The sequence below is a fragment of the Oryctolagus cuniculus genome, chromosome X, assembly GCF_964237555.1.
Source record: "Oryctolagus cuniculus chromosome X, mOryCun1.1, whole genome shotgun sequence".
In the NCBI taxonomy this organism is placed as follows: domain Eukaryota; kingdom Metazoa; phylum Chordata; class Mammalia; order Lagomorpha; family Leporidae; genus Oryctolagus; species Oryctolagus cuniculus.
This window is the reverse complement of record NC_091453.1, coordinates 38284741-38302855: the sequence shown is the minus strand read 5'-3', so window position 1 is coordinate 38302855 and position 18115 is coordinate 38284741. Positions and strand designations below refer to the sequence as shown.

Genomic DNA, 18115 nt, shown 5'->3' with positions numbered 1-18115 from the left:
CATTCACATCAAAATTCATTTTCAATTATCTTTATATACAGAAGATCAATTTAGTATATACTAAGTAAAGATTTCAACAGTTTGTACCCACACAGAAACACAAAGTATAAAGTATTGTTTGATTACTGGTTATACTATTAATTCACATAGTACAACACATTAAGGACAGAGATCCTACAATGGGGAGTAAGTGCACATTAATTGTTTTATGCAAATTTATTTTGATTCATTTAAATTTAGATAGCCATATGTGCTCAGTAGCTACCACATTGTATAGCACCTGCATAGAGGCTTTTATGAAACTTATAACTTGGAGTTCTGATTATTAGGATGTGTCTAAGTATATAATTTTCTCTTCATCTTGTATACAACTTCTGTGGACATTTTGAGTTTGAAGACTAGTGTCTTTTTTTTCCAGTACCCATAAACTTCATTTTTCTTTTCTTCTTCCTGTACATTGTCTTTCTTCTTTCCCTGTTGAAATTGTTAGAGATAGATAGCCACCTGAGTGTATGTATCCTCCATGTTTCTTAACAGTTTGGTCTCATTTAAAATTTTGTTTCCTTTTTACCTTGTGTTCTTAGATTAGATATGTGTTCAATTTTTTAAAAAGATTTATTGATTTGAAAGGCAGAGTTACATAAAGGGAGGAGGGGGAGAGGGAGGGTAGGAGGGAGAGAGAGTTATCTTCCGTTTCCTGGTTCACTCCCCAAACGGCCACAATGGCTATGGCTGGGCCCGGTCAAAGCTAGAAGCCAGGAGCATCTTCTCAGTCTTCCATGTGAGTACAGGGGCCCAAGCACTTGGACTATCTTCTACTGCTTTCCCTGGCACGTTACAGGGGGCTGGATTGGAAGCAGGGCAGCCAGGACTCGAAATGGCACACATATGAGATGCCTGCATTGCAGGCAGCAGCTTAGCCCACTATGCCACAACACCATTCCCATGTCTTCATTTTTAAAAAATTTTACATCATTGTCCTGGTATATAGCCATATCTGGTTAATTTTCATTTAACAATAATTATTTTGACTTATGAGCTCATTCTTATTTTTGATTCCTTTTGGATAGCATCTCATTCCTGTGTATTTTTCTCCTAAGCATTTTTTTTCTCAGAAAATTGATAAAAGTTTAATTCTAGAATATATAAACAGTGTTTACAAATCAATAAGAAAAATTTCACCAGAAGTGGAAATACAAATACCTGACAAAAATGTAGGAAGATCTTCAACATTATAAATAATAACATAAACACAAAATTTTAAACAATGAGAAATTATTGTTTGTAATATAAAAATAATGTCAAACTTTATTCATAATAGAAATGATTATGTAAACTGAAGGACATTAGTACACTGAAACAATTAAATTGTTAACTCTATAAATATATATTGGCTATTTATGCTGCTATGGATATACCTCTAAGAAAATACACTAGGAAAATATAAAGAACAATTCATACGGAATTAAGCTATATTTTTAAAGCAAAAACACAGAAATATGGACCAGCATATATGTTACATAAATGTATACCAAATGTCTAAAAAGATAATCTGATATTACTTCATATCTTCCAAGGAGGCTGGGATGAAGGATTGTTAGAGAGATTTTTGTTTTATCTAATGCTTTGGATCTTTAGCAGAAGAAAGTTACTCATGTATTTCTTATAATTTTTAGGTGAAAACTTCTCATTAATACAGTATGTTAGAAAGAAAGCAGCTTTAGTTCCTGATTATTCAGTTTCAAAATCTTGCCTTGCCATTTTCTTTGAGATCTTTAGCCAAGTTATCTACACATCTTACCCCACCATAATTTTCTCATCTATAAATTGGAGATAATAGTACCACTGGGAGGGATATGGGATGCTTTTAGTGTGTTCTCTTTATTATTTTTCCATCTTATTTTCTGTTATTTGCACCCTTTAAGTTCAGGAGGTTGTCTTTTCTTGTTTTTTTTTCTTTGAATGTTTTCTTATTTCTTTGAATATTTCCTCTCATTCATTCTCTTATTTCTCCTAGAGAGATACACAAAAATCTGTTTATCTCCTTTTTGTGGCAATCTATATGTAACCTAAAATTTTTCTTATAATTTCTTTTATGGTGTTCCATTCAGTGTTATTAATTGAGTATATTCACAGTGCTGTGTATCCTTCAACATGATCTAGTTCTACAACTTTTTTATCACTTCAGGAAGAAACTCATTAAGTTACTATTCTCCTCTGCCCAGCCCCTCACAATCACTAATCATCTTTCTGTCAACATAGATTTCCCTATTCTAGATCTTTCATATAAATGGAATCATATAATATGGGGCCTTGTGTGTTTAGTTTCTTTTACCAGGAATAATGTTTCAAGGTTCGAACTGCACTGTGTGGCTATAGTCACATTTCATATCCATTCATCACTTGATGGGCATTTAGGTGATTTCTACCTTTTGGCTTTTGTGAAAAGCACTACTGTGGATATATGTATAAAATATTTGATTCCTGCCGGCGCCGTGGCTCAATAGGCTAATCCTCCACCTTGCGGCGCTGGCACACCGGGTTCTAGTCCCGGTCGGGGCGCCGGATTCTGTCCCGGTTGCCCCTCTTCCAGGCCAGCTCTCTGCTATGGCCAGGGAGTGCAGTGGAGGATGGCCCAGGTGCTTGGGCCCTGCACCCCATGGGAGACCAGGAAAAGCACCTGGATCCTGGCTCCTGCCATCGGATCAGCGCGGTGCGCCGGCTGCAGCGGCGGCCATTGGAGGGTGAACCAACGGCAAAAGGAAGACCTTTCTCTCTCTGTCTCTCTCTCTCACTGTCCACTCTGCCTGTCAAAAATAAAAAATAAAAAAAAATAAAAAAAAAAAATATTTGATTCCTATTTTTAATTTTTTATTTTCCAATTCTTTAATCTTACTCATCCTAGTTGATGTGAAGTGATATCTCATGGTCTTGGTTTATATTTCCTTAATAACTAATAATGTGGAATATTTTTTTCCTGTGCTTGTTGACTATTTGTCTATCTTCTTTGCAGAAATATCTAACTAAGTCCTTTGTCCAATTTTTAATTGGCCATTGAGTTAAAACAGTCCTTGATGTATTTTGGATACCAGACATTGATCACATATGCAATTTGAAAAAAATTTTTTTCTTATTCTGTGGGGTTTTCTTTTCATTATCTTCATACTATTTTAGAAATAGGCTTTTTTATTTGAGAGGCAGAGAAATAAAGAAAGAAAAAAATGCTCCCATCTGGTGATTAATTCCTCAAATGGCTATACCAGGTAGGGCTAGGCCAGGCCAAAGCCTCAAGCTAGGAACTAGGATCTCCCACGTGGCTGGTAGGGGCCCAAGCACTTGGGCCATCATCTGCTGTGTTTTCAGACACATTTAGCAGGAAGCTGGGTCAGAAGTGGAACAGTAGGGACTCAAATTGGCACTCTGGTATGGGATTTTGGCCTTGCAAGTTGTGGCCACATCCACTATGACTTTTTTTAAAAAAAATATTCATTATTTATTTTCATTTTATTTGAAAGGCAGAGAGACAGAGCAAGGTCTTCCATGGGTCAAGTTACTCCTTAAATGTCTGCAATAGCCAGGGCTGGGCCAGGCCAAACCCAGAAGCCAGGACTTCACTCCAGGTCTCCTATGTAGGTTGCAGGGACTCAAGTACCTGAGCCATCATATGCTGCCTTCCAGAATGTGCATTAGCAGAAAGATGAATCAGAAGCAGAGTAGCCAATATGTGGTCCCATTGGGATGTGCACATCCCAAATGCCAATATAACCACTGCAACAAACACCCAACCCATCACCATTTTTTAAAAGATTTATTTATTTATTTGAAAGGCAGTTACAGAGAGGCAGAGTCTTCATCTGGCTGTTCACTCCCTAGATGGCCACAACAGCTGGAGCTGTGCTGATACAAAGCCAGGAGCCAAGAGCTTCTTCTGAGTCTACCACATGGGTGCAGGGGCCCAGGGACTTGGGCTATCTTTTGCTGATTTCTCAGGCCACAGCAGAGAGCTGGTTTAGAAGTGAAGCAGCCAGGACCCAACTGGCACCCATATGGGATGCCAGTACTGCAGGTGGTGGCTTTACCCACTATGCCACAGCGCTGGCCCCCCATCACCAATTTTGAAGAGAGTATTCTTTGAATGGTCTTGCCACCCATGTATAAAATCAATTGACTCTAGATCAATGGATTTATTTTTTCACTCTAAATTCCATTGATCCCTATAGCTATTCTTATTCTAGTAGTAAGTTTGGAAATCAAGTGTCAGCCCTCCAACTTTCTCTTTCTCAAGATGTTTTGGCTATTCAGGTTCCCCTGCAGTTTCATATGAAGCCAGGAGCCAGGAGTTTCTTCCAGGTCTCCCACATGGGTGGCAGGGGCCCAAGGAATTTGGCCATCTTTTGCTGCTTTCCCAGGTGCATTAGCAGGGAGCTGGATCTGTAAGTGGAGCCACTGGAAATTGAACAAGCGCCCATATGGTATGCCAGCTCTAAAGGCAGCAACTTTACCCACTATGCCACATTACTGGCCCTGAGAGTGCTCATTTTTATAACAATGCTACACTTGTGACAATCTATTAATTTTGTGATCCATTAGTGGCTTTTTCTACTCATGAGGGCATGACATAATCACTCCATGGAAGTTCTCCCTCTTTATACCTCAAAATGGGGATCAAATTTCAGCATGTTTTGGTGGGGAGACAGTCAGACCATAGCAGTTTCTTTTATAGATTTCTCATTTCTAGTATATAGAAATACAACAGATATTTTAAATAGATTTATTTTATTTGAAAGGCAGTGTTATAGAGAGGCAGTGGCACAGAGAGAGAGAGAGAGAGAGAGAGAGAGGGAGGGAGGGAGGGAGGGGTCTTCTATCTGCTGGTTCATTCCCCAAATTGCCACACTGGCCACAGCTGAGCCCATCCAAAGCCAGGAGCAGCTTCTGGGTCTCCCACGCAGGGAGTCAAAGAACTTGGGCCATCTTCCACTGCTTTCCCAGGCCACAGCAGAGAGCTGGATTGGAAGTGGAGCAGCCAGGACTCATACCCGCGCCCATGCGGGATGCCAGCACTGTAGGCAGCAGATTTATCAGCTATGCCACAGTGCCAGCCCTGAAATACAACTGATTTTTACAAGTTGATATTGAATCTTTCAACTTTGCTGAGTTTATTTCTTAGCTTTATTATTTTGATAAATTCATTGGGGTACTGTTTATGTGAGATTTTGTCATCGGTGAAGAGATAATTTTATTTGTTCATTTCCTGTTTTTTCTCATCTTTCAGCTTTTCATTTCATGCTTTCCACCTCAGCCTTTTTGCTGGGAGAATTTCTTAATTTTTAAACTGCTTACAGTCTCATGTTTAGCTATTTCTTGTTTCAGTGATTGTATTTTTAAATTTCTGGTGGTTATAATTCATTCTTTTTCTTGTAGCTATAGTGTAGTCATGCACAGTTTCTATGTTTTGAACATAATTTGGCTCCTGAACGCAAGTACAAATATTTAACCCCCAAAGTCATAGATTAATAGTACTAAGAAGGTGAGCACTGAATTCACTTATTCATGTTCAGAGGTGAGGCCTAGGCTGTCAAAGTGGATCTTGTTGATTGAATCATTGTGACTTTATAAGGGAGACATAGACCTGCATGATCTTCGACTATAAACCTACAAAACCATGTATCAGAATAATCCTTCTTCCTTCAAAAATAGCTTGTCTCAGATTTAATTGAAGTATCCAGAAGTTGACTAATACAGCTCTTTGACAATGGGAATACATTCTGAGAAATGCATTCTTAGGTGATTTTCTTGTTGTACTACACCATAAAGTGTTCTCACACAAACCTAGATGGTGTAGCCTACTAAACCTAGACTGTATGGTATAGCATATTGCTTCTAGACTACCAGACTGTACAGCATAGTACTGTACAGCCCACTGTAGGTAGCAGTAACACAGTGACACTTTTACAGCTAAACATATTTAAACATAGTAAAGATACAGTGAACATACTAGGTGAGAGGATTTCTTTACCTCTTTTATAATATGATGTAGACTGTTTTATATGTGGTTCATTGTTGAGTGAAATGTTATGTGATGCATGACTGTATATTCACATCTGTCTGTGAAGATATTAGTTGTATTCTATGTTATATTTCCTTGGCTGTTTTTTCTATTTGTTGAGTTTAATGTTTTCTTACAGTATAGATTTTCCAAAAATGGTGATTTTTACCTGTGTACTTATCTTATTTTCCTGTAAGATTCCTTGTTCATCTTTGTATAAAAACTGTATGTTATTACTGTTGTTATTACTGTTGTCTTCCTTCGGTAATTGTGAGAACGGTGTGGTACATGCTTCCTGGTATTGTGTATTGCAGCCTGTCTTTCATACTACCTCAAGGGTGACCCAGCAGCTACTTTCCAAAAGGAAGAAGTTTCACCCTTCCTTCAGGGTGTTTCATCCCTAAGCTGACCTTTTTTTCTCTTGGGCACAAACTTTTTCCTCCTTCTACTCTTATTTGGGAGTAAATTCCAAATGCTTAGTGTAGAGGTGGAGAGGGAAAGGACAAAACTGCCTGAGTATTCTTTCTTTAGGATCCCAATCAGTTTACTCTTCATTTAGTAAATGCCTATTGAAGAGTGAATATTTCAAAACTTTTCTATTTGAATTAAAGGACCATGGTACAAACTAACAGATTATGCTATAAGAGTCAGGGAAGGACAATGTGCATTTTCCATGAACATTTTGAAGGCCTATCATATCTGCCACCTGAATTTGCAGCATTTTGAAATAGTTCCCATGTATGTCATGGTCTGCGTTTTCCTCCTTCAGTCATATAAGCTGGTGCCTGTATCTGTTTTTCCTGTCATGTCTGTAGATTTGAATTCGTCAGGGAGGCTAGAACATATATTTAATTTGCAATCTTGATCCAATTACTATGTATTAAAATCTTTTCTCTGATTTCAGTGGGACCAGTGCAACATTTAAGTTGTATAGTTATCAGGAATTTTTTTCCTCTGTGAAAGTAGTTATTACTACTTCAAAAATGGGGTTTTAGAAAACAAAAACTGATTGTACAGAATTTTACTTTCAAAAACTCCTGACTTGCCCCTAAGTGTTAATAATACTTCTCTAAGACAGTCTGCTTACTCTGATACTCTGTCTTCCTTCAAACAGATACTAAATCTCATTGTTTGTGCTTTTTTATATGCTTTTTTAAAAACAATATTTATTTATTTGTTTATTTGAAAGTCAGAGTTACACAGAGAGAGAAGGAGGGGGGGTGGTCTTCCATTTGTTGGTTCACTCCCCAATTGGTTGCAACGGCCGGAGCTGCACTGATCCGAAGCCAGGAGCCAGAAGCTTCCTCTGGGTGCCCCATATGGGTGCAAGGACCAAGCACTTGGGCCATCTTCTACTGCTTTCCCAAGCCACAGCAGAGAGTTGGATCAGAAGTTGAACAGCCAGGACTCAAACTGGTGCCCATAGGGGATGCCAACCCTGCAGGCGGCAACTTTACCACAGCGCAGGCCCCCTTATATATGCTTTTAATCTTCAGTTGGTAGTGACCATTCTCATGTTTCTCATAGTATTTGTGGTAGTGTGTATTAATCTTTTATATTGGCCGGCGCCATGGCTCAATTGGCTAATCCTCCGCCTGCGGCACCGGCACCCCAGGTTCTAGTCCCAGTCGGGGAGCCAGATTCTGTCCCGGTTGCTCCTCTTCCAGTCCAGCTCTGTTCTGTGGCCCAGGAGTGCAGTGGAGGATGGCCCAAGTGCTTGGGCCCTGCACCTGCACGGGAGACCCGGAGAAGCACCTGGTTCCTGGCTTCAGATCAGCTCATTGCACTGGCAGCAGCGCGCCGGCCGCAGCAGCCATTGCGGGGTGAACCAACGGACGACGATGACCTTTCTCTCTGTCTCTCTCTCTCACTGTCTACTCTGCCTGTCAAAAAAAAGTTAAAATAAATCTTTTATATTGATTATTGTGGAGAATTTATTTTTAACATACTTAAATACAACAATTAATTCTGGGTTTCTTTTGGGAGAGATTGGAAGACATGAAAAGGGGAGAATGATTTTATAACCAGGATGGCTTGATGTTGACAACTTTTAGAGCATGAATTTGAGATACTTTTGAAGTTCTTTGTAAATTTTGCTGTGCTTACATAAAGTAAGATATTTGATTTGCTGGTGTTTCTCTGTCATTCTTAGTTCCTTAGTTATCTTATTTTACTGTGTTATGTGTGTCAGACATCTTTAATTCTCTTAATAATATGAGAATAAATAAACATTTTTATTTTAATAGCATGGGGTTTCAGTAACCTGTTTAGTACATTGATCCATATGAAAGAAGTAATCTTTATTTTAATTGTCAGTTTTCAAAGTTGACATAATGATGAAAAGTGTTTTGGGATATAAGATTAATATTCTGCTCTTTTATTTATCTAAGGTATATTTTTAAAGTGTGAAGGCTTAATTCCTATAAATTCAGTACTTCAAGGTCAGGCTGATGTACTGCTATTAATGCAATTTTACATAATCTCCTAGTTTTGATTAATCTATACAAGAAACTCCAGTGGTAGAAAAAAAAGTCACCATTCCCAGATTATTACCCTTTCGGTGTTTCTCATTTTTTGTCTCCATTAGGAGATGTCTCCAGATGCTTCACTTCCAGGGGATCCTGAGGCCTATCCTGCTGCTGTGTCAAGCGGTGGAGCCATTCATCTGCAGACAGGAGGTGGATATTTTGGCCTAAGCTTTACTTGTCCTAGTCTCAAAAATCCTATTAGCAAGAAATCCTGGACTCGCAAATTAAAAAGCTGGGCATACAGGCTACGGCAGTCAACCAGCTTTTTCAAGAGATCAAAAGTCCGTCAAGGTAGTGTGCTTACAGTCAGGGACATAGACTAGGTAACATCATTTTTCATTTACTTATTTTTTTTTGTTCATACACAAATCTTGCCACTTTTTTCCATGTAGCCCATGTATGTGACATAGCCCATTGATATCATTGCCATTTTGATTTTCCTTTTGCAACTAATTTGATTTTCCAGTTATTCATTTCACATACATAATAAGTCTCGGGATCAATATTGCAATGTCTGATTTAGAGTTTAGGGACTTTTGCAATGTTACTTATGACATTAACACCTTTTAATTATCTAGCAGGAGTTAAATTTTTTTCTACTTTTCTTCATTTCTGTGCGTGAAAACAAACTTAGTCTTAAATGATTTTCTCTTTTCTACTTAAAATTTGGCACAACTTGCAGTGGAAACAGAAGATGTAAGATCAGCAAACGCTTGTGATCCCATTCCTTCGACACAGGAGTCCTCAGCTGACACTAGGGCTTTGAGTAGATGCAAGGCAATGAGTGGATCGTTTCAACGGGGTCGATTCCAGGTTTGTGTCTTTGTTTGAATCTTTATCCACAAGGGCATTCTCAAAGATAAAAGCATGGAAGATTTTGGTCTGTAGATGATCATTTAAATGTAGATGTTGTCATTTTTAATTTGTTCACGTTCCATGTATCCCCTCACCTTTTCAAGCCATCATTTGGGATGATTCCAAAGAAATAAGAATTTTAGTAAGTGGAAGAGATGATAGAACTGGGTCATCATTTTTGGCAGGTGGTTGTGTCATCTTTATATATGAATTTAATCTCATGCCCTTTACAGTCTTGGCGACTTTAATTGTGGAATGTTTTCTGAGCAGTGTGATGCCAACTCTCTTTACCCATGGGGCCTGGATATATGGGGTGCAGATGAAATTTTTCAAATTTTGTATTATCGATCCATATACATCACAGTAGACTGTGTATTGATGCTGAATTTCTTTATGGGGTCACTCTTTGGTTAGGTGCATAGCCAGACACTTTTACCTTTTTGTATCTCAGGTGATTACCATTCCTCAGCAGCCATCAGTGAAAGCGACATCTTTTGAAATAGAACACAGACCTGCACTGAGGGAAACAACAAAGCATTCTAGTGAAGAAGCTCCAGCCTTTCCTGAAAGAGCAAAGTCTCAGGCGGTAGACATGGAACCTGCTGTGCACAACCCACAGACTTCATTATCTTCTCAGAAGTTAGGAACTCTTCACAAAACCTTTAAAGAAGACAAAGGCACTCCCAAACAAGGTGACACCTTCTTATCTTTCAGCACAGCTTGTGAGACTGATGTATCTTCAGTGACCCCTGAAAAGGAGTTGGAAGAAACTTCAGCCACAGGAAGTAGCATGCAGTCTGGATCCAGACTGCTGCTCAAAGAGAGAGAGGTACTCCCTGCTGGCAAACAGCCTAGTTCTGATAGTGAATTTTCAACCACACTTTCAGGCAGTGGAATCTCCATGGCAAAGAATGGTCCAGAGAGTGATCAGTACTTACCACACCATGAAGGACAAGACTATGATCAAACTGAAAGTTCACTTTTCTATTCACCATCTTCCCCAATGAGCAGTGATGATGAGTCAGAAGTAGAAGACGAAGACTTGAAAGTGGAGCTTGAAAAATTACGAGAAAAGTAAGAACTGTACTATTTGATTGGTAGCTGAGAATTGGTGGTATTTCAATGACTGAAAGCTCTTTATGATCAGAAATTGCAAAGAATGCTAATGCCAGGTATATATGAATGTTACCATTCTTTTTTTAAAGATTTTTATTTATTTGGGAGGCAGAGTTACAGACTGAGAGAGGGAAAAACAGAGAGAGGCCTTCCATCTGCTGGTTCACTCCCTATATAACTGCAACATCTAGAACTGAGCTGATCTGAAGCCAGGAGCCAGGCACTTAATCTGGGTCTCCCATGTAGGTAGCAGGAGACCAAGCACTTGGGCCATCCACCACTGCTTTCCCAGACCATTAGCAGGGAACTGGATCAGAAGTGGAACAGGGGCCCGTGCTGTGGCATGGCAGGTTAAGCTATCACCTGCATTGCCAGTATCCCATGCGGATGCTGGCTCGAGTCCCAGCTGCTCCACTTCTGATCCAGCTCTCTGCTATGACCTGGGAAAGCAGTAGAAGGTTGCCCAAGTGCTTGGGCCCCTGCACCCTGCATGGGAGACCTGGAAGAAGCTCCTGGCTTCTGACTGGTCCAGCTCCAGCCATCACGGCCATATGGGGAGTGCATCAACAGATGGAAGATATCTCTTTATCTGCCTCTGCCTCTCCCTCTCTGTGACTCTGTCTTTGCATTCAAATAAGTAAATCTTAAAAAAAAAAGAACTGGAGCAACCAGGACTCAAGCCAGCATGCATATGGGATGCTGGCATCGCACAGGCAGCAACTTTATCTAATTCACCACAGTGCTAGCCCCTGTCATTTTTTCTATAAGGTCTGTTTTTTTCATAGTGATTTTTAGTTGCTATTTATATATTCTGAATATTAGACCTTGAGTATATGGTTCAAATATTTTCTTACTGTTTAGGCTTATAATATATGATGAAGAAGATGTTAATATTAACATTGTTTGACTCTAAATTTTGCTATATTGTCTTTGACTATAATGAAGCTTTAGAAATTTATTTTTGTCAATTTTTTTTCCTTTAAAACTGATTAGTTTACTGTTATGCCTAGGGGGCATTTCCCTTCCAAATTTTGTGAAAACTCTCTGTATTTCCCCAATTTTTAATTTAAATTCCTGGCTAAACTTAACTTGTACTGGTTTAGTGTTGCCTGGCTCATAAGCTTTATGGTTCTCAAGCCATTAAAGTGTTTTCTGCATGATTTTCATTTAGACACATTCAAGAAGTGGTAAATCTTCAAACCCAGCAGAACAAGGAGCTGCAGGAGCTCTATGAACGCCTTCGGTCATTCAGAGATAGCAAAACCGAGTCTTCGGAGATTCCTTTGCCACCTGCATCACCACGTCGACCAAGATCTCTGAAAAGTAAACTTCGCAGCCGCCCTCAGTCCTTGACACATGTGGATAGTGGCGTGGTTGCCACAGGTAAATCAATCATAAAAGCAAAATTAGAAATATGATAATAATAATTTGGTTTTCATTAGGCTAAAATGATTTACCAAAGTGTTCATTATTCTGAGGTTATTTTCTCTTTGGTGTTATTTGTTCTGTGTGAAATATTAATAAGGATAATTGATAGATATTGAAGGACAACTAACTGGGTGTGTTTTATTTGCAAGAACAGTTAAAAGCCCAATATTAATCCCCAAAATAGTTTCTAAAATGTTTTCTGCTAATTGGAACCTCTATTGGGGAGCTTGAAGGGATCTTTGTTTAGTATTTACAAGAATGTTAGTAAAATGCACTTCCTTGACTTTGAAAAACAGAGAACCAGTGTCTACTTAACTAATATTATGTGAGACGTCTTTGGTTCCAGGTACACAGTCAAGGTGTGGTTGAGGGTGCACTGGAAGGACACAGTCATATGTGAAATCTCAATAGAACTTATGGTGGACAAAATAATAGCCTGAAAGACATCTGTGTGTAAACCCCTGGAACCAGTGACCACGTTAGGTTATATGGCCCAGGAAAATTAAGCTTACAGATAGAGTTAAAGTTGCTAATCAGTTGCTAATCAACTGACTGTAAGAAAGATCAGTTTGGATCCAGTGAAATTAGAGGACTCCTTGAAAATAGAAGAGAGAGATGGAAGAGAGGTTCAAAGACATATTACGATAAGGGAAACTGTCAGAGATGCAACATTGCTGGCTTTTAAGATGGACAAAGGGGACTCCAAACCAAAGAATTCAGGCAGAGTATAGAAGCTGGAAAGGCCAGGGAACAGATCTTGCCTAGAGCCTCAAGAATCAACACAGCCCTGCAAACACTTGTTTTTAGGTCATGAGACCCCTGTTCGACTTAGACTTGGAACTCACAGTACTGTAAATTCAGTTGTCTTAAGCCACTCAGTTTGTGGTAATTAGTTATAGCAGTAATACACAACTAATACAGAATTCAAGGATAGGAACTATACATTGGATGATCCTCATAAAGATAGAAGTAAAGGGTAGACTTGGCTTGAAGGCAGCTTTGGAGATTTAATAGCAGAAACAATGAAGTTTCCATTGGATGATAAACCATCATCGCTATACTTGATTGCATTATATTTTCTCAACTGGTTTACTTTTATGTATACTTCTTCTTCCTTGAAACTTTGGCATTCAGATAACTTTGGCTTGTTCTAATTCCAAAACATTGTTTTCACTTTCAGATTTTTGCTTACCTGAACTTTTGCACGTTCCAAAGAAAAAAAATGTTTTAAATTTATTTGAAAGGTAGAGAGACAGAGACAGGCACATACACAGAGATTCAATCTGCTGGCCCACCCCCCCAGTTGCCTGCAACTGCCAAGGCCAGGGCAGGCTGGAGCTCCATCCAGGTCGCCATGTAGGTGGCAGGGACCCACACACTTGAGCCTTCACCTGCTGCCTCCCAGAGTATGTGCCAGTAGGAAGAGGATTTGGAAGCAGAGCTAGCACTTGTATCCAGGCACTACAACATGGGATGTGGGCATCCCAAGTGGCATCTTAATTGTTGTGCCAAATGCCTGCCCCTCAGAGATAAAAGTTTGGCTTGCCCAGCTGATCTTTTTCATGAAATGGGTCAGAGGCCGTTGCCTGACATGCGGTTGGGCCGTTCTACAGTCAGGCATCCACCTATTTCTAAGCTATAAGTATCAAAGGAGTGGGATCTTATGGTAAAAACATGCCTTTTTGAACTAGCTTCTTTGACTCAGAACAACGTCTTTGGAATTCTTCAAGTTATTTGGTATTACAATAGTTTTTACTGCAACGTAGTATTCCATGCTGTGGCTGTACCACAGTTTGCTTAACCATTCACCTTTTGGGAGGATATCTGAGTTTCCAGTTTTGAGTTTTACAAATAATGCTGCTGTAAATATGTATGTACAGCTTTTTGGGTGAACATAAGTTTTTAAGTTCACTTAAATGAGATTGCTGAATTAATAATATTTAAATTTTTTAAGAAACTGCCAAACTGTTTTCTCAGGCAGCTGTATTATTTTACATTACCTTCAGCAATGAATAAGACATCTAGTTTGTCTAGATGTTCTTCAGCACATGGCATTATTAGTATTCTTTATTTTGGTATTCTACTAAATTATATACTAGCATAATCTGGTGGCTTTAATTTTAATTTCCCCAATGATTAGAGATGAACATTTTTTCTTGTTCCTATTTGTGATTTACATATTCTCTTTGTTGATGTGCCTCTTCAAGCCTTTTGCCATTTTTCTGTATCCTGCTTTATTTTTAATTGAAATTTTCATTGAAATAATTGTGGATTTACATGTATTTCAAGAAATAATACGGAGAAACCCTGTGTATCCTTGACACAATTTGCCCAAAAGGTAATTTTTTACTGTTTTAGAATTAATAGAATTAATGTTAATTTTCATATAGTTGATTTTTTAAGAGTTTTTTTCCTGTATTTTGGATAAAAATCTTTTGTGGGACATGTGACTTGCAGATATATTCTTCTGGTCTGTAACTTGTCTTTTCATTCTCTTAAACAGTGTCGTTGGCAGAGCAAAAAGTTTATGATTTTAATAAAATACACTTTATTAAAAATTTTTATGCATTATGATTTTTTGTGTCATGTGTGAGAACTCTGAGAATACCAGGTAACAAAAAGTTTCCACTGTTTTCTTCTGAAAATTTTGTAGTTTTGTGCTTTACATTTAGAACTATGATACATTTTTAAATGACTTTTGTATAAGGTTTCAGATGAGGTCATAATTTTGTATGTGGGTATTCAGTTATTCTATTAGCATTTGTGGCAAGAGCATCCTTTCTCCATTGAACAGCTTTCACACCTTTGTCAAAAATCTGTTGGCCATCTATAAAGGTACTTGAAAAACTGTGCAAACGGAAGTGAGAGAGAAATTTATTTTGGAGCGAAAAAGGTGTTGAAATCTATGTGTTAAGTTTTTTCATAATACCCATTTTCCATGAACTTTTGAAGACCACTCATACATGTGAGGACATTTCTGGATTCTTGTATTCTATTCCGTTAATATTTTACCAATAGCATGCTTCATTACTATAGCTTTATAGCAACTCGTTAAAATGATATTGTTAAAATCAGGTATTTTGTTTCCTATAACTTTTTCATTTTCCAATTGTTTTAGCTGTTCTAGTAAGGTAGTCAACCATTTCCTTTTTGTATAAATTTTAGAATCAGCTTGATTGTATCTAAGAAATACTTCTGCTATGATTTTGATTGGAATTGTGTTCAGTCTTTATCTGTTTGGGGACAGTTGACACTAATGTGTTGAGTCTTCTCAATAAATATGGGATATCTCTACATTTCTTAAGCTCTTTGATATGTTTCATCTTCTAATAGTTTTAAACATATGGATCCTATATATGTTTTGTTATATTTATACTAAGGATTTCTTCTGTTTTGGGAAGGGTCCCAATTACAAATTGCCAGAGCAATGTGGTAAATTTTTCTATATTGATTTCGTGTCCTAAGATCTTACTTCTAGTAATTTTCTTGTAGAGCCTTTAGGGTTTTCTGAGTGGCCATATTATCTGTGAGTAGGGAAAGTTTTATTTCCTATTTTTCAATCTGTATGCCTTTTATTTCTTTTATTACATTAGCTAAATTTCTATCATGATCATGAATAGGAGTGGTAGAGTTGGACATCATTACCTTTTTCTATTATTATTTTTAAATTTTATTTATTTATTTAAAGGCAGAGTTACGGAGAGAGGGGAATAAATAAATAGAGACAGAATGATATTTTCTATCTGCTGGTTCACTCCCTAAATGACTGGAATGCCTAGGGGCTCTGCCAGGTTGAGGCCAGGAGCCTGGAACTCCATCCAGGTGTCCTATGTGGGTGGCAGGGAACTAAGTAGTCAGACCATCATCTGCTGCTTTGCCATGGATATTAGCACAGAGCTGAATTGGAAGCAGAGCAGCTAGGATGCAAACCAACACCCGAATGGGAAGCTGCTGTTGCAGGCTGTGGCACCACTATGCCAGCCCCTGCTGATTTCCAATTTCATTCCGTTGTAACAGAGCACAGGCTTTCCATGGTTTCAGTCCTTTTGAAATTATTGTGGCTTTGTTTCTTGGCCTATTATCATTACTGGAAAAAATGTTCTATGTATATTTGAGAAAAGGGTACATTCTGCTATTTTTGAGTGGAATGTTTTATGTGTATATATATATATATATATAAACTAACATATATATCTGTATATGTGCATATATATATATATATATATATATGGTTGGCTTATAGGACTGTTCAAATCTTCTACTTGTTTGTTGATCTTCTATCCTAGTTATTTTGGAAGTTGTTGAAAATGATTTAGAATCTCCAACAATTGTTGAATTTCTCCCTTCAGTTCTATTTTGGCTTCATATGCTTTGGAACTCAGTTGGTAGTTATATATCTGTTTATAATTGTTATATCTTTTTGATAGTAGTATGTGTTTCTGATAGTACTTTAGCTGATCTTATTCTCTTTTGGTTAATGGTGTATGTACTATATGTTTTTCTATTCTTTCACTTTTTTAAGACTTATTTTTTTTTATTTGAAAGGCAGAGTTACAGATAGGCAGAGGCAGAGAGAGGGGGGGGGTCTTCCATCCACTGGTTCACTTCCCAAATAGCTTCAATGGCTGCAGCTGGGCTGATCCAAAGCCAGAAGCCAGGAGCTTCTTCCAGGTCTCCCACATGGGTGTAGGGGCCCAAAGACATGGGCCATCTTCTACTGCTTTCCCAGGCCATAGCAGAGAGCTGGATTGGAAGTAGAGCTGCTGGGACTGGAACTGGCGCCCATATGGGGTGCCGGCACTGCCGGTGGCAGCTTTCCCTGCCTCACCACAATGCTGACCCCCATTCTTTCAGTTTTAATGCATTTGGATCTTTGAATCCAAGCTGTGTTTCTTATGAACATCATATAGATAAATTGGAATTTTTCTATAAGGAGTTTTATAGAATTTTCTGTAAGATCTTCTGTCAGTCTCTGTCCTTAAACCATTTCCTTTTAAAGGTAAGGTAGGCTTCATGCTTGACATTTTGCTTTTATTTTCTGTAGGGCTTATGATTTGTTTGTTCCTCTCTTCCTTGATTCCTGCCTTTTTTTAAATAGATATTTTCCAGTATAATTCTTAAGGTCCCTTACTGCTTATTTAATTTTATTGTATTTTTTCTTATGGTAGCCATGGAGATTGCAACTAGCTTTTTAATTTAAAGCAGTCTAGTTCATATTAGCATTAATTAAATTGTGATGAAATACAAAACTTTTCTCTGTGTGTGCGTGCATGCACATGCCTATGTTACCTCCAATTTTGTTTGTACTGTTGTTAGACAATTACATCTTTACATGTTTTAAGCCCATCAGTGGAGGAGAAGAAAAGAATTATAAACAGAAAATACATTTATGCTGAATATTTTATTTACCTCTATAGTTCTATCTTAATGATGTGCTCTATTTCTTCATGTGGGTTTGAATTACTGTATAGCATCCTTTTTATTTCTTCCTAAAGAACTGTTTAGTGGGAAGAATGGCTTATGGTTCTTTCATTTCTTAGAAATGTTTTCGCTTTTCCATTATTATTATTTAAGATTTTATTTATTCATTTGAGAAGCAGAGTTACAGAGAGGGGGGAGAAAGAGAGAAAGCACTTCCATCTACTGGTTTACTCCCCAAATGGCTGCAATAGCCAGCCAGAGCTGGGCCATTCTGAAGGCACAGGCTGGGAGCTGCTTCTGGGTCTCCCACATGGGTGGCAGGGACCCAAGCACTTGGGCCATCCTCCACAGCTTTCCCAGGCACATCAGCAGGGAGCTGGATTGGAAGTGGAGCAGCTGGGAAATGACCCAGTGCCCATATGGGATGCCGGCACCACAAGATTTATTTATTTTGAAAGAGTTATTCAGGGGGGTGTCTTCTATCCAATGGTTCATTCCCCAGATGGCCTCAATGACAAGGGCTGTGCCAGGCCGAAGTCAGGAACTTCATCTGGGTCTGCCATGTGGGTGAATGAGCCCAAACACTTGGGCCATCGTCCACTGCTTTTCCCAGTCCATTAGGAGGGAGCTGGATCAGAAGGCAAGCAGCTAGGACATGAACCGGTGCCCGTATGGGATGCTGGCTTTACCCACTATGCCACAGTGCTGGCCCCAGCAT

The 18115-nt window shown here is 38.5% G+C and overlaps 1 protein-coding gene and 1 pseudogene across 6 annotated transcripts in view; both read left to right on the top strand.

Annotated features, from left to right (window-relative positions):
• Positions 1-18115, top strand: part of WNK3 (WNK lysine deficient protein kinase 3) — a 172122-nt gene that overhangs the window by 118927 nt on the left and 35080 nt on the right. For 4 of the 6 annotated variants that reach the window (XM_051827130.2, XM_051827133.2, XM_051827131.2 and 1 more), the window contains exons 18-21: positions 8637-8868; positions 9260-9390; positions 9884-10506; positions 11720-11931. In XM_051827130.2, coding sequence (XP_051683090.1) covers positions 8637-8868; positions 9260-9390; positions 9884-10506; positions 11720-11931 — 1198 coding nt within the window. The remainder of the gene's footprint in view (positions 1-8636; positions 8869-9259; positions 9391-9883; positions 10507-11719; positions 11932-18115) is intronic. The other 2 variants (XM_008272664.4, XM_002720024.5) reach the window with 2 other exon arrangements.
• Positions 15033-18115, top strand: part of LOC103351847 (3-oxoacyl-[acyl-carrier-protein] reductase pseudogene) — a 28671-nt pseudogene continuing 25588 nt past the window's right edge.